The 15,028-nt window shown below is 40.3% G+C and overlaps 1 protein-coding gene across 2 annotated transcripts; it reads right to left on the reverse strand.

Annotated features, from left to right (window-relative positions):
• Positions 1-7,282: 7,282 nt before the first annotated feature.
• On the reverse strand, positions 7,283-13,863 carry LOC110528384 (F-box only protein 28). Of its 2 annotated transcripts, none has more exons than XM_036984141.2 (5): positions 13,043-13,863; positions 12,042-12,151; positions 11,132-11,270; positions 10,536-10,731; positions 7,283-10,371 (listed from the first exon to the last, which is right to left on the reverse strand). In XM_036984141.2, exons 1-5 carry the CDS (start codon positions 13,229-13,231, stop codon positions 9,878-9,880), a joined length of 1,128 nt encoding a protein of 375 aa, XP_036840036.2. In that variant the 5' UTR covers positions 13,232-13,863; the 3' UTR covers positions 7,283-9,877. The 2 variants fall into 2 exon arrangements, with proteins under 2 accessions (XP_036840036.2, XP_036840054.2); XM_036984159.2 differs by having other exon boundaries at positions 12,249-13,239.
• Positions 13,864-15,028: the final 1,165 nt, after the last annotated feature.

Raw genomic sequence — 15,028 nt, forward strand, 5'->3', positions numbered from 1 at the left:
AAACTAGAACAAAAAAAGGAAAGCAGAGGATACATCTGTGAATGATAATGAATTACTTTTTGTTGGGATGCGTTTGTTGAGTAAAGATGCGCTGGGAAAAGTTAAAGATGAAAAAATGAAACTTCAGAACGGGAAGCATAGAAATAACACACATGGAACAGATCTACCGCTTCTTAGACTTGCTTTCAACGGGAATGAAAGATCTATAACTCACATTTATATGTGAATTTGGCAGATCGCCCAAAAAGTTACATATTGTCACGTTAACGGCCTAAACATTACAAAACTTGCATTTGATCAAATAAGCCTCACATAATTCGACATTCTCAGATAGGTGGGTTTTGTTGCTAAACGTTTAGCAACAAAAACTACAGGTTTAGATGACATGTTTTCAACAAACTATACTGAACAAAAATATAAGCGCAACATATGTCGATCCCATGTTTCATGAGCGGAAATAAAACATCCCAGACATTTTCATTAAAATTTTAAAGAACTTTTGTGCAGAAGTTTGTTAGTGAGAATTTCTCTTTGCCAAGATACTCCATCCACCTGACATGTGTTGCATATCAAGAAGCTGATTAAACAGCATGATCATTACACAAGGTGCACCTTGTGCTGAGGACAATAAAAGGCCACTCTAAAATGTGCAGTTTTGTCACACATCACAATGCCATAGATGTCTCATCCGGCCTCACAACAGCAGGCCACGTGTAACCACTTCAACCCAGGACCTCCATATCCGGCTTCTTCACCTACGGGATCGTCTGAGACCAGCCACCTGGACAGCTGATGAAACTGAGGCTTATTTCTGTCTGTAATAAAGCCATTTTGTGGGGAAAAACTAATTCTGATTGTTAGTAAGACAATCATGCAGTACAGTGTACAGCAAGCAGTTTAGCAGTTACACCGGCAGGCAATAAATTAACAAAACCAAAAGCTTACCTTGACTTGGAAGAGTTCCAGTGTTGGATAGCCTTGGCCAGCTAGCTAACATAGCACCCCTCTCTGTTTGAGTCGAGTGTTTGAGTAGGCTAAATTAGCTAGCTGCATTCACTAAGTGAACATGAAACAAATACAACCAAAAATATAGCTAGCTCTCTCTCCCTCTTGCTTCTCCTAAATTTTCGTATAATTAAATTTGTTCAAAACTGTTCAACTACTGTTTTTCTCTTTGAGTCAACTACTCACCACATTTTATACACTGCAGTGCTAGCTAATTGTAGTGCATGCTTTCAGTACTAGATCAATTCTGTGATCTTTTAATTGGGTGGACAACATGCGGGCTGAGAACCATGATCCTCCTAGGTTTTGTATTTAAGTCAGTGTACCCACAGGAGAACGGAATTAGCTGTCTTCTGGCTACACCATGGTACTACCCCAGAGTGCTGTTTAGTCTACTGTAGACCTTTATTGCAAAACAATGTGTCCACTGTTCCCCGGGTGCCAAAGACAGGGATGTAGATTAAGGCAGCCCCCCGCACCCCTGATTCAGAGGGGTTAGGTTAAATGCGGAAGACACATTTCAGTTGAAGGCATTCAGTTGTACAACTGACTAGGTATCCCCCTTTCCTTTTCCCTTAACCTGTTATGGCTACATCCCTTTGTTCTCAATTTCCGCCTGAAGACATACCCAAATCTAACTGCCTGTAGCTCAGCCCCAGAGGCAAGGATATGCATATTCTTGGTATCATTTGAATGGAAACATTCTGAAGTTTATGGAAATGTTAATTGAATGTAGGAGAATATAACACAGTAGATCTGGTGGAAGAAAAGAGAAAGAGCATAAGTTTTCTGTTTTTTATTGTTGTAGTATCATCTTTCACATGTACTAGAATAGCCACACAGTCAGATAGGATGCTGGAGATAATTTTGATGGATAACACAAGAGGGCAACTGTAGGTGTGCAAAGGTTGAGACTGATAACTTCAGGAATGGGTGAGCTACATGACATTTAGCATGAAGTCACCCAGGTGTCCCAAATAAGTTGCCCAAATGTACCCAAGTACATATATAGCTATATACAACACATCAAAAAGCAATTCTAACACACACAAAAAAAATGTTTAAAAAAATATTCGAAAATAAATATAGAAGAAAAAAAAAAAAAAGTACACCCCTTGGAAATCCTCGTCACAGTATTTTGCTGCCTGTGCCCTGTCCCATAGCAGTCTCTTTCTGATGTAAAGCAGAGGCAAACTGAACAAGTGGTGCATTTCATGCGACACAGAACACAACGACGCCTCCATGCTGTGCCCTTTTGGCCCTGAGGCACAGTCATGCCTGCAGTAATGAACTGTGGCATATGAACACCACTGGGGGCACAGGTAGAGCGGGCAGCTTGGCACCGGGGCCTCCCAGTCAGAGTCGCTATCACTGTGAAAGAAAACATTTTTTTTTAAATTGTATTGTATGAGCCTTTTATCATCACATAAAATAAACAGATATGTATTGATTGAATAGAGCAGAGGGAACAGTCACTAAGGTGTTCCATTCAACTCCGGCCATTGTTTTGTGTGTGTGTGTGTGTGTGTGTGTGTGTGTGTGTGTGTATATATATATATACACACGTACACACACACATATATATACACATACACACAAACAAACCAACACACACACAAAAACAAACTACATATTTCATTGCAAAAAAAAAATGGCTATCTACCCAGCTAGATTTCAAGAAGATCAGTGGTCATTGGGCAGAAATATAGTCAATCAATGAAGCTTCGCTAAAATTATTGGTGGTAAGGTAGTCATTTATCGTTGTCTTCAAATCAGCTCACTTCGGTCAATTCTCCCTGCAAAAAAACCAATGACGTTTGACTGTGTTGCAAACATCCAGAGGAATGCACTGAAACCCACCATGACTATATAAACGATTGTTTACAGGGGCGAATCACGCCGAATGCTCAGTAAAAAATTGATAGAGATGGAATTCACGGCACAAATAGTTTACAAAATGTTTAGATTTAGGCTATAACAATTTATTTTATCAAAGAAAACGGCACTTCATTTGATCAATGGGATACTCAGGAAGAGAAATAAGAGCAAGATATCAGAATGTAAGTCATAATTTTACCTTCAGATGTGAATGTGTAAAAACTGTCATGGCGGAAAATGTTTCTGTTCTTGATTGCTCTTCTCAAACAAAAGCATGGTATTTGTTCTCTGTAATAGCTATTTTAAATTGGAAAACGTAGTTTGATTACCAAGATTCTAATCTTTTGAAGGGTGTAAGACTTGCATTTTCAAGAATGTTTAATGTTACGAAATTGTATTTTTAGTTGTCACTCTGAAATTTCCCCTGATGTTGGTCCCTGTACGGGGATCACAGCCACAACAGGTTTTAATCAATTATTTGGTGACATTCCCCTCTTTTATACCCAGAACAGCCTCAATTCGCAAGGGCATGGGCAAGGGCACAAGGCGTCAAAAGCATTCCACAGGGATGCTGGGCCATGTTGATTCCAATGCTACCCACAGCGGTGTCATGTTGGCTGGATGTTGTTTGGGTGGTGCACTATTCTTGATACATATGGGAAACTGTTGAGCGTGAAAAACCCAGCAGTGTTGCAGTTTTTGACACAAACTGGTGTGCCTGGCGCCGATCCTACTCAGTTCAAAGGCCCTTACATTTTTTTGTCTTGCTCATTCACCCTTTGAATGACACGGGTACACAATCCATGTTTCAATTGTCTCAAGGATTAAAACTCCCTTCTTTAACCTGTCTCCTCCCCTTCATCTAAACTGATTGAAGTGGATTTAACAAGTGACATCAGTAAGGGATCATAGCTTTCACCTGGATTCACCTGGTCAGTCTACGTCATGGAAAGAGCAGGTGTTCTTAAATGTCTTGTATACTCTGCGTATGTCATACAGTACATTTCCATAATTCTTCCTGCATACGGCTGTGTAAACTCAACTCAGTCTTCAAAGCAAATAAACTTTGTCTTGAATACAAGACATGTCTACTTATTTTCTACATTGACAGACGAATCTACTATTTCATTGAAACATGTTTACTTGACAACAAATTAAAGTTAAAATGATACACCACTGCCATATATTTTTTTTTGCAGTAGTTACTTCCAAAAACATTTTATGAGTATCACAAACACTTTATTGATTTCTGATGCAGCTAGAATCATTTAGTCACTTGTCAATACACTTGTAAAAATATTATATAAACCATCTAATATGAAAGATATGTACAAGAGCAATATACACTACCGTTCAAAAGTTTGGGGTCACTTACAGTTGAAGTCCGAAGTTTACATACACTTAGGTTGGAGTCATTAAAAGTTGGTTTTAAACCACTCCACAAATTTCTTGTTAACAAACTATAGTTTTGGCAAGTCCGTTAGGACATCTACTTTGTGCATGACACAAGTCATTTTTCCAACAATTGTTTACAGGCAGATTATTTCACTTATAATTAACTGTATCACAATTCCAGTGGGTCAGAAGTTTACATACACTAAGTTGACCGTGCTTTTAAACAGCTTGGAAAATTCCCAAAAATTATGTAATGGCTTTAGAAGCTTCTGATAGGCTAATTTACATAATTTGAGTCAATTGGAGGTGTACCTGTGGATGTATTTCAAGGCCTACCTTCAAACTCAGTGCCTCTTTGCTTGACATCATGGGAAAATCAAAAGAAATCAGCCAAGACCTCAGAAAAAAATTGTAGACCACAAGTCTGGTTCATCCTTGGGAGCAATTTCCAAATGCCTGAAGGTACCACGTTCATCTATACAAACAATAGTATGTGTATAAACACCACAGGACCACGCAGCCGTCATACCGCTCAGGAAGGAGACGCGTTCTGTCTCCTAGAGATTAACGTACTTTGGTGCAAAAAGTGCAAATCAATCCCAGAACAACAGCAAAGGACCTTGTGAAGATGCTGGAGGAAACAGGTACAAAAGTATCTATATCCACAGTAAAACAAGTCCTATATCGACATAACCTGAAAGGCCACTCAGCAAGGAAGTGGCTTAAAAACCACCATAAAAAAATCCAGACTACGGTTTGCAACTGCACATGGGGACAAAGATGGTACTTTTTGGAGAAATGTCCTCTGGTCTGATGAAACAAAAATAGAACTGTTTGTCCATAATGACCATCGTTATGTTTGGAGGAAAAAGGGGGAGGCTTGCAAGCCGAAGAACACCATCCCAACCGTGAAGCACAGTGGTGGCAACATCATGTTGTGGGGATGCTTTGCTGCAGGAGGGACTGGTGCACTTCACAAAATAGATGGCATCATGAGCCAGGAAAATTATGTGGATATATTGAAGCAACATCTCAAGACATCAGTCAAGAAGTTAAAGCTTGGTCATAAATGGGTCTTCCAAATGGACAATGACCCCGAGCATACTTCCAAAGTTGTGGCAAAATGGGAGTGGCCATCACAAAGACCTGAATCCCACAGAAAATTTGTGGGCAGAACTGAAAAAGTATGTGCGAGCAAGGAGGCCTACAAACCTGACTCAGTCACACCAGCTCTGCCAGGAGGAATGGGCCAAAATTTACCCAACTTATAGTGGGAAGCTTGTGTAAGTCTACCCGAAAAGTTTGACCCAAGTTAAACAATTTAAAGGCAATGCTACCAAATACTAATTGAGTGTATGTAAACTTCTGACCCACTGGGAATGTGATGAAAGAAATACAAGCTGAAATAAATCATCACTCTCTACTATTATTCTGACATTTCACATTCTTAAAATAAAGTGGTCCTAACTGTCTTAAGACAGGGAATTTTTACTTGGATTAAATGTCAGAAATTGTGAAAAACTTGAGTTTAAATGTATTTGGCTAAGGTGTATGTAAACGTCCGACTTCAACTGTACATCTGCATCAGATAAAATGCCTGATACTAGTTCTCATACTACAGCTACCCTTTATGAAAATGTTATGGATATGAAGAACCATACCTGAGGAAAATGTCACATACAATACCAGTCAAAAGTTTGGACACACCCACTCATTCAAGGGTTTTTCTTTAATTGTACTATTTTCTACATTGCAGAATAATAGTGAAGACATCAAAACTATGAAATAACACACATGGAATAATGTAGTAAGAAAAAAAAGTGTTAAACAAATCAAAATATATTTTATATTTGAGATTCTTCAAAGTAGCCACCCTTTTCCTTGATGACAGCTTTGCACACTCTTGGCATTCTCTCAACCAGCTTCATGAGTTAGTCACCTGGAATACATTTCAATTAACAGGTGTGCCTTGTCAAAAGTTAATTTGTGGAATTTTTGTCCTTCTTAATGCATTTTAGTCAATTAGTTGTGTTGTGCTATGGTAGGGGTGGTATACAGAATAGCCCTATTTGGTAAAATACCATATTATGGCAAGAACAGCTCAAATAAGCAAAGCGAAATGACAGTCCATCATTACTTTAAGACATGAAGGTCAGTCAATCTGGAAAATTTCAAGAACTTTGAAAGTTTCTTCAAGTGCAGTCGCAAAAACCATCAAGCACTATGATGAAACTGGCTCTCATGAGGACTGCCACAGGAAAGGAAGACCCAGAGTTACTTCTGCTGCAGAGGATAAGTTCATTAGAGGTAACTGCACCTCAGATTGTGGCCCAAATAAATGCTTCACAGAGTTCAAGTAACAGACACATTTCAACATTAACTGTTCAGAGGAGAACGTGTGAATCAGGCCTTCATGGTCGAATTGCTGCAAAGTAACCACTACTAAAGGACTCAAATGAAAAGAGACTTGCTCGGGTCAAGAAACACGAGCAATGGACATTAGACCGGTGAAAATCTGTCCTTTGGTCTGATGAGTCCAAATTTGAGATTTTTGGTTCCAACTGCTGTGTCTTTGTGAGACGCAGAGTAGGTGAACGGATGATCTCATCATGTGTGGTTCCCACCGTAAAGCATGGAGGAGGAAGTGTGATGGTGCTTTGCTGGTGACACTGTGATTTATTTAGAATTCAAGGCACACTTAACCAGCATGGCTACCACAGTTTTCTGCAGTGACACGCCATCCCATCTGGTTTGCGCTTAGTGGGACTATAATTTGTTTTTCAACAGGACAATGACCCAACACACCTCCAGGCTGTGTAAGGGCTATTTCACTATTATTCTTCAATAAAAGAAAAACCTTTGAATGAGTAATGTCCAAACCTTTGAATGGTACTATATGTTCCTCATATGGATCGTGCTTTGTCACAATGCAGTCAGGAATTAGCACATTTTAATTACAGTAAATAAATAAAGTTATACAAAACTAAACACAACGATATCTGGATATGTTAACTTCTTTTAATGCTTTATTTGTAACGGTAATGTGTGTAACAACCCATACAGTTAACCCCAAATAGGCCAATTTACAAGATTTGTCTTAATACATACAATAATGCAATCTACACTTTTGAAGTACATGAATTTTACAGTACACTCATTTCTAAACTGAGACGCAGTCTCAAATTAAGCCACTAGATAAGTGTTTCCTGCCCAGTGCATTTATAATACACGCTTGAGTCCACTCAGTTGTGAACTGCATTACCCAGTATGCCTCAAAAGTTTCATGCCACAAGTAGTGGTCACTAACTAATTTCCAGCCGCAATATGGGCTCACAAGCTAGCCTCACAAAAAATGAAAACCTTTTCACTCCACTTCGATACAGCTATGACCAGAAGTGACTTTTTCGTAGCAGGTTAAGAGAACTGACGCAGGTTAGGATAATTAAGGTAGCATGTTAGGACACTGAGGTTAAGGGTAGGGGGGGAAAAAAGTTAGCAAAAATGTCCTAAATCGGCTACGAAGAACAATACCGGTCGTAGCTGTATCAAAGTGGTATGAAAAGAGTGTCCCCAAACCTCACGAGGCAAAAGAGAACCGTGAGTGCAAAAATATCTTAAAATGGGATGGGTGATGTTGTGCAAGAGAAATTTACTTTTTGTAGCAATTAAGGAGAAAACTAAGACTTAAAATCCTTGTCACTTTTAGTTGAACTCCTTTCACAATTTCTTTAGTAGGGCTTAAAACATCATTGGTAAACCTCAACTGTAGTTTTTTGGCAAATCTGAATGCTTCTTAAACAGATTAATCTTGGTGTTACATAGGACTCAACTTTTTTGGTGTACAAAGATAGCATAACAATAAGTTTAATATACAGACGCTGACCTAGATGACAACTGCAAATGACACACTGGAGTGGAGACATTTTGTGGCAAATTTACCTTTGACCACTAAGACAGAACCACCAGTCTGATCAATTGATTCAGGTGGCAATTTCAACTCCTTACATAAAGCTTTGATTCATCTTCCCCAAAGAGAGCCGATACTTGACTGCATACAATTCCCCTTTTACACAGACTAGTATAAACATGGGGTTAGCATTTGAGCTAGCATAATTTCAGCCATTTGATCAATGAATGTAATCTCAAAAAACATATAGTCAATGGTGGAGCAAAATTATTGTAGCACTGAAGGAAAAATGAATGATCTCTGAAAAGTATAAGTCTTGTGGGCTCCTATAGCAGTCCTTCCATTGCCTAATGTAAAAAGAGTCCCTTTCCTCCATTCCCCAGGCACCATGGCTTTAGAGACGCTACCTCGGCTACATGATCAATCTACACATTAGCCTGCCTGTCTTCAACTCAACAGGGCGTGCTAAAGACAGCATGTTCATGTGGAACACAGGAATGCATTTCAAATCAACAGCGTTTTCCTTTCACTAACTGAACACTTACAACAGGAACCCCTCAAAAAACCTCTCCATTGCATTATGTGAAATCTCACAAAACCAGACTAAAATAAACAATTTGCTCTGGGCAAGATGATATTTTCTGGACAGGGGAGGGTTAACTTAAGTATTAAAAATAGAGAATAACTTCCTTTAAAATAAAATAAAAAATACATTTTATTGCACCAAATGTTCGATGGGAAGGGCAAGTAATGTAATATCCCCCCAAGGCAGGAATCAAATCCTTTTTTTTAAGGGATGGTGTAAGATTTATGTCCCTGCGTGCAGCTTGAAGTTAAAGATAGTTTCTCGAGCCATTGCAAAGTAGCGTTAGCATAATGACGAAGTCTAACAGAACAGCTAGCTTGTAAACTACCTTAAAACTGCACGCACACAAAATGGTAATTGCCAAAATCTCACACAATCTACTAATTTAGCCGGTCTCAGAAAATAAAGAAATAAGATGGTATTCCTATCAGGGTAAAGGGTCAACATTGAGCAAGGATATTTTGAAGCAATCCAACCTGGCAAAGACAGAACAAAACAATTAGAATCTTAAACTAAAAAATGTTATTTGAGTCAACAAAATTGGTTCAGAGGCAGAACACCCCCACCCCCCCCCCCCCCCCCCGAAGTGATCTCGTCTAGACAATATTTTCAATGCATTTTTCCCACCCAAAGTCAACCTCTATAGTGGTTATGTAATGCACATTAGAAAACACTCATTACTTCTCTTCTTCACAGCAAAGACTCTCTCCTGACTAGGAGCCAAAACCCTAATGTGGATTGACTTTTGTTGATGGACAAGCAAGAGTGAACACAAAGATTGAGTGTTTTAGACTTTAACCTAACCCTCACCCTTTAACTAATGTGCAAATTCTTAGTGGCTTTAGAGTCGGTGGTTCAACTGTGGAGACTACAAGCACTGTTGCCCAAATATGCTGGTCTAATCAGCATAAAACATGTCCATGGTGTAGTTTGTGTGAATTTGAGAGGGCAATGACAAGGGGGATACAACACCAGGGACACAGTGACTCTAGACTTCTTTACCATGACCCCGCTTTCTTAAAGACATTCCAAACAATAAGAATTAAAATCATGTCACAGGACATGGGAGGTCCAATCAGACTGAACCCCAAATCACATTGAGCGTCCTATTTCTTGCTACGCAGACGTTTGGACTGACGCAGGAGGTCTGAGCTCTTCCTGGTGCGTTTCAGGGGCGGGCTGCCCTCCGTCTCTACCGCTGCGGCCATGGCACTGGCTGCCGTGGTGATAGCAGCAGAAGACGTGGCGACGGCAGCTGAGCCTGTTGAGGAAGAAGCCGAGGAGGTGGAGGCTACGGCTGGCCTGCCCCCTCCCCCCACCGTACTGTCCATCAGTTCCCTGAGCTTGTGTTCCAGCTCAGCCAGCCGGGCATTCTGCTCACCGATAACCTGAGTCTGCTCCAGCAGCTTCTGCTCCTGGTCCTGCAGCTGCTTCTGCTGCTCCAGCTGCTTGACGCGCACCTCTTGCATCTCCCGCCGCAGCGCAGTCATGGACACCCCATTCACCTTCACCTGCTGTTGCACCTTGGTCATCTCAGAGCGTGACGGCGTGTTCTTGGCCAACAGGGACATGGTGGTCAGGGAGGTAGAGGGGCCGGCCACTGAAGGTAGGCAGAGAGAATGATGATCTTAGGTACAATCTTAAAATGGGTAACCAAGCTAAACAATAAAGATATGAATAAAATTAACATGACTAAGTTACATGGGCATCTGTACATTACAGGACCTTTATTGGCCATAAAAGGTCAGTGTAGTTGTCCATTACCTGGGGCAGATCCGATAAGGCGCCCTGACAGGTCGGCCCCGGGAAGCCTCTTCTTCAAGATGGGGACAATCTTTTCATCAAAGTACTCCATGGCCATGGAAGAGATGTCCCGCAGCTCCTGCAGCACCTCGTGAGCTCGCTGGGGAGCGCGTGTAGAGTTCACATAGCGCAGCACACGGTAGATCTCATCAATCACCTTACGGAAAGACAGTCACATGCTGGGAAGCTTATACAATTTATCCTAAGCCTCATTTGGCTTAGAATGTTAAGAATTTGTGTGTTATGTTGTTGAGGCCAAGACTTTGCAAGTTTGAGGAAGTAGCTAGTATCATCATATTGGGATGGAACTGGTCTTCTACTTAAAATTGAGATTCTGCTTTCATCATTTACCCAGACCAGATTATTTCCCTAAACTATCGTCAATCTAAGAGCAGGAAGGCCATCTTGTGGCCAAATAGAGCTAAAGCTTGTTGACAATTTTTTTAAATTAAGAATACCACAAAAATACCTGAAATTAACATTTATATGCCATAGTTGGCATATATTGTGCCAGATAGATAGTGACTGGTAGGTTACAGGAGTGTGTAACTAGGTACCTTGCCAGGGATGAAGCAGCAGAGATTTGAGTCCACATATTTCATGAAGGTCATGTTGAGTAGGGAGAGGCGCGTTTCTACGGCAGCCAGGATGTCAGCATGACGGGCCAGTGAGTGGTTCCTCCGCTCTGACTCCCGCCTGCCACAACACAAAACTCACTAAATATACACACTGGACCAGATAGAGACCTTCATGATCCAAGTAACATTTATGAGTCAATGATCACTTTCCAAGGATCATCCAACAGTGAAGATAATGAATGATTTGGAATAAAAGAATGAGGTGAAGCAATTCAACAAAAACATACAGTAAATGTGTTTTATAGCTTCGAGGCATGATGTAATCACTTCTGTAATACACTGGTGCCTCTGACAATGGGGTGAGTAGCACATTTAAATGGGCCGTTTGTCCCCATCACAAGGTGCACCTGTGTAATGATCATGCTGTTTAATCAGCTTCTTGATATGCAAGGTGGATGGATTCTCTTGGCTAAAGAGAAATGCTTCCTAACATGATATAAAAAAATGTGTGCACAAAATTAAAGAGAAATAAGCTTTATCCATATGGAACATTTCTGGGATTTTTTATATTTCAGCTCATGAACCACAGGACATGTTGAGTTTCTATTTTTGTTCAGTGTATTTATTATTTCATTACCCCAAAATAATCCACTTGTTACCAGGAGAGAAAAACATGGGCCTGGCTTAAAGTTACAGATTTCACATATGTGCTTTATACCAATCTGTGTTTCCTACAGAGGTCAAACCATTCAGCACTTCTGGTTTCATTGCCTCTACACAGTAGGCCTATTCAATGATTTGCTTCAGGACATAGGCCGAGTAATAAAAAACACCTGTATTCAAGTAGCATACTATATAATTCCCTCCCTCCAGTGGTGTTGATACTGACCTTGGCAGCTGGGCTTTGACCTGCCTCTGGCACAGGCTGTGGTAGCGCTCCACCTTGAGGAAGCCTTGGTTCAGCATGCGCTGACAGATCATGTCCATGCGCTTGCATACCTGGGAAAAGGACAGGGGCGGAAAGGTATGTTTGAATTAGTGGCTATTGGGACTCGTATTTTACAACACCTCCAACCTCTCCATGCATGACACTTACAGCCCGTGATGTTCAAACAAAGTGGCCAGATCAAAAGCGTGGAACTGAAAAATAGCATACTCCTCCACACAGATATAGCTCCAACATCCATCGAGTTCTCTGGTTTCCCTGGAAAATGTACCATTTTGATATCACATTGAAATTCCTTGAAAGTGACATCAAAATGTTAAATTGGTCTCTTGTACCACTTTATTTCAGATGCAAGTAAATTAAAGGAAATACTTGATTCACTCGGGATAGCAGAAATGCCAACTTCAAAATGTGTAGCTAACTAACGTTACAGTTACTGTGGTCATACAGAATACACTTTTCCAAAATCTAAAAACATACTAGTGCTAACTAGGTAACGTTAACACATTTAGCAAGATATAAAACAAATACCAATACAGTTCATTAGACAGACAATATTATACCCATGTTAATATACATTTGGCAAGTTTGCCACGAGTTCCATCCAGGAGACCCCTACTAGCGCGCTATAGCAACCTGAAATGGAACAGGTGTGTTGTTGACAAAGCTGGTGCAAATAAACTTAGCTTAGCACGTTCGGCACCATATTATTATTCAGAGTGGGGAAGATAATCAATTTTGTTCAAACATATAAGCAGTGAATCAATGCATTTTACGACTTTACGACTAGGGAAGGAACTTATTAGCCATCTAATAACCTCACTTGCTACTCACACTAGCTACATAACGATAGCCGATAACGTCTCTGACATAGCTAGCAACAACTAGATTAGCCAGACGCCGCATTGCCATTTGCTTCGTGGTTTGTTTTTGTTCCCTCTCACCAAGCGTATGAGGCTGATTTCGTCGTAAGACAGGAAATTGAAAACCATCTCAATCGCCACAATGGGAAGTCCTAATAGCGGGTTGTTCTGGTGTGGTTGATCCGGAGGTGGTGTAGACAATCTCGGTAACACCGAGTCGCAATCCAGGGCTTCAAAACCTCGCTCTACTCCTTCTACAACGGCAGCCATCTTAATTTGCTACGGATAGGGGAAATGACGTTTCATAGGGAACGTTCTCTCTGAACTGTGCTCGAAGAAAGTCTTGCAATATTGTACACAACCATTTCAATTCACTTGAGCAAAGAAAACAAGAGCAGTCTATGTCGCTGCTGTCGTCCGTGTAAGGAGCTGTGTCCAGCGCTAGGCCTGGTTTCCCAAAGGCATGTTAAGGCTAAATACATCGTTACATTGTTTCCCAAAACCATCTTTAACGTTGCACTTGAAAAAGCTTGTAAAAATGCAACGATGCACACCTGCAACAGCGTCGTTCGATGCTTTTTTGACCACTTAATACACAGATTTCCACTAAACATGGAATCACGTGCTTTATCCCCCTCTCTGTGACCGCTAAATAACAAAGTTGAGTACAAAATAATAAGTTGCCAATGTCTTTCAATTGATACAAACCAGCGACGTATAAAAAAAGCTTCAAATTAAAACCAAGATGACTGCATTAAAATACAAATACAGTAGGCTATATGCCTATTCAATAGCATTGAAATATATTTAACGTTCAATCAACTTATTTTGCTACGATCAGTAGGCTAATTTGTCTCAATACATTTCATATGTAGCCTAACATCGTTTGACCTTCCATATACAAAGACGCCCATTTCTTTGCATAACAAGCGAATGATAGACGCTTCAAATGAAAACCTAGATAACTATTACAAGATAAATACTGTATAGGTCACATGTGCCTATATATTTGAATTATGGTGAACTAAAATTAATGTGATTTCAATAGTTGTATTTAGCTATGTGTGCGCAGTGTAATTTGCCTCAATGTATTTCATGTGCGCGCAATGTGCCAAATCTTTAGTGCTTTATTATAGGGTTCGCATTAGAATAAGCCGCCTCAATATTTTTGACAGGGAGAACGCTGATCTGAAAGCAGTGCATAATTTATTTCGATCAGTAACGACGCACTTAGCGAAGTTCTCTCGTAGTGTTTTGGGAAACGCATGTTACATCGCTATCGGGAAACTGGGCCCAATGCATACCCTATCTTGTTTCAAGACACCATCAAACAATGTACACACTGGAATAGGACTGATGGAAATACAGACTTTGCAACATCATCTAGAGTACAATGTAATATGCTTTACTTCTGTCGCACAAGTCTACACAGTACACAAAACATAACTGTACCTTGCTGTGTACTATATGCTTAGGAGTTACCACCCTCTTCATTCAGTAAATACTAAAAACAAATGATCTTGTAATGGTTTTACCTAAAAGGATGGAATTCAGGCACAACTCTACAAATGGGCTAATGACATGAGCCTTAAGGATTTGCAAGTGACATAAACATTCATCAGCATACAAAATATAGTACATAAGTGGCACAACCCTTATTGGGGATGACAAACCGTTTCATGCTGGGTACATATTTTGACAAAGGAATTCAAACTCAAGTTAATCTAGGATGGTAATAAAAAACAAAGCATCCTCAGCATTTCTACAGGGTGCTTTTATTCCAACTGGTATTGTCCAAAGCAGGGATGGGCAACTTCAGACCTCGGGGGCAGAGTGGTGTCCCACTTTTCTCCCCTATCCCTTGCAAACACAGCTGATTAAACTAATTGCATTCTGAACTGAATATCATTAATTTTTTGGAGACAGGCGTTAGATGGGAGAATAAAGTATGACACCAATCAGGCCTCAAGGACTGAAGTTGCCCATTCCTGGTCCAAAGCATGTTGCACACAGACTCAACACATACAGTGGGGCAAAAAAATATTTAGTCAGCCACCAACTGTGCAG

The sequence above is a fragment of the Oncorhynchus mykiss genome, chromosome 1, assembly GCF_057628025.1.
Source record: "Oncorhynchus mykiss isolate SJ-2025 chromosome 1, ASM5762802v1, whole genome shotgun sequence".
Classification (NCBI taxonomy): Eukaryota; Metazoa; Chordata; class Actinopteri; order Salmoniformes; family Salmonidae; genus Oncorhynchus; species Oncorhynchus mykiss.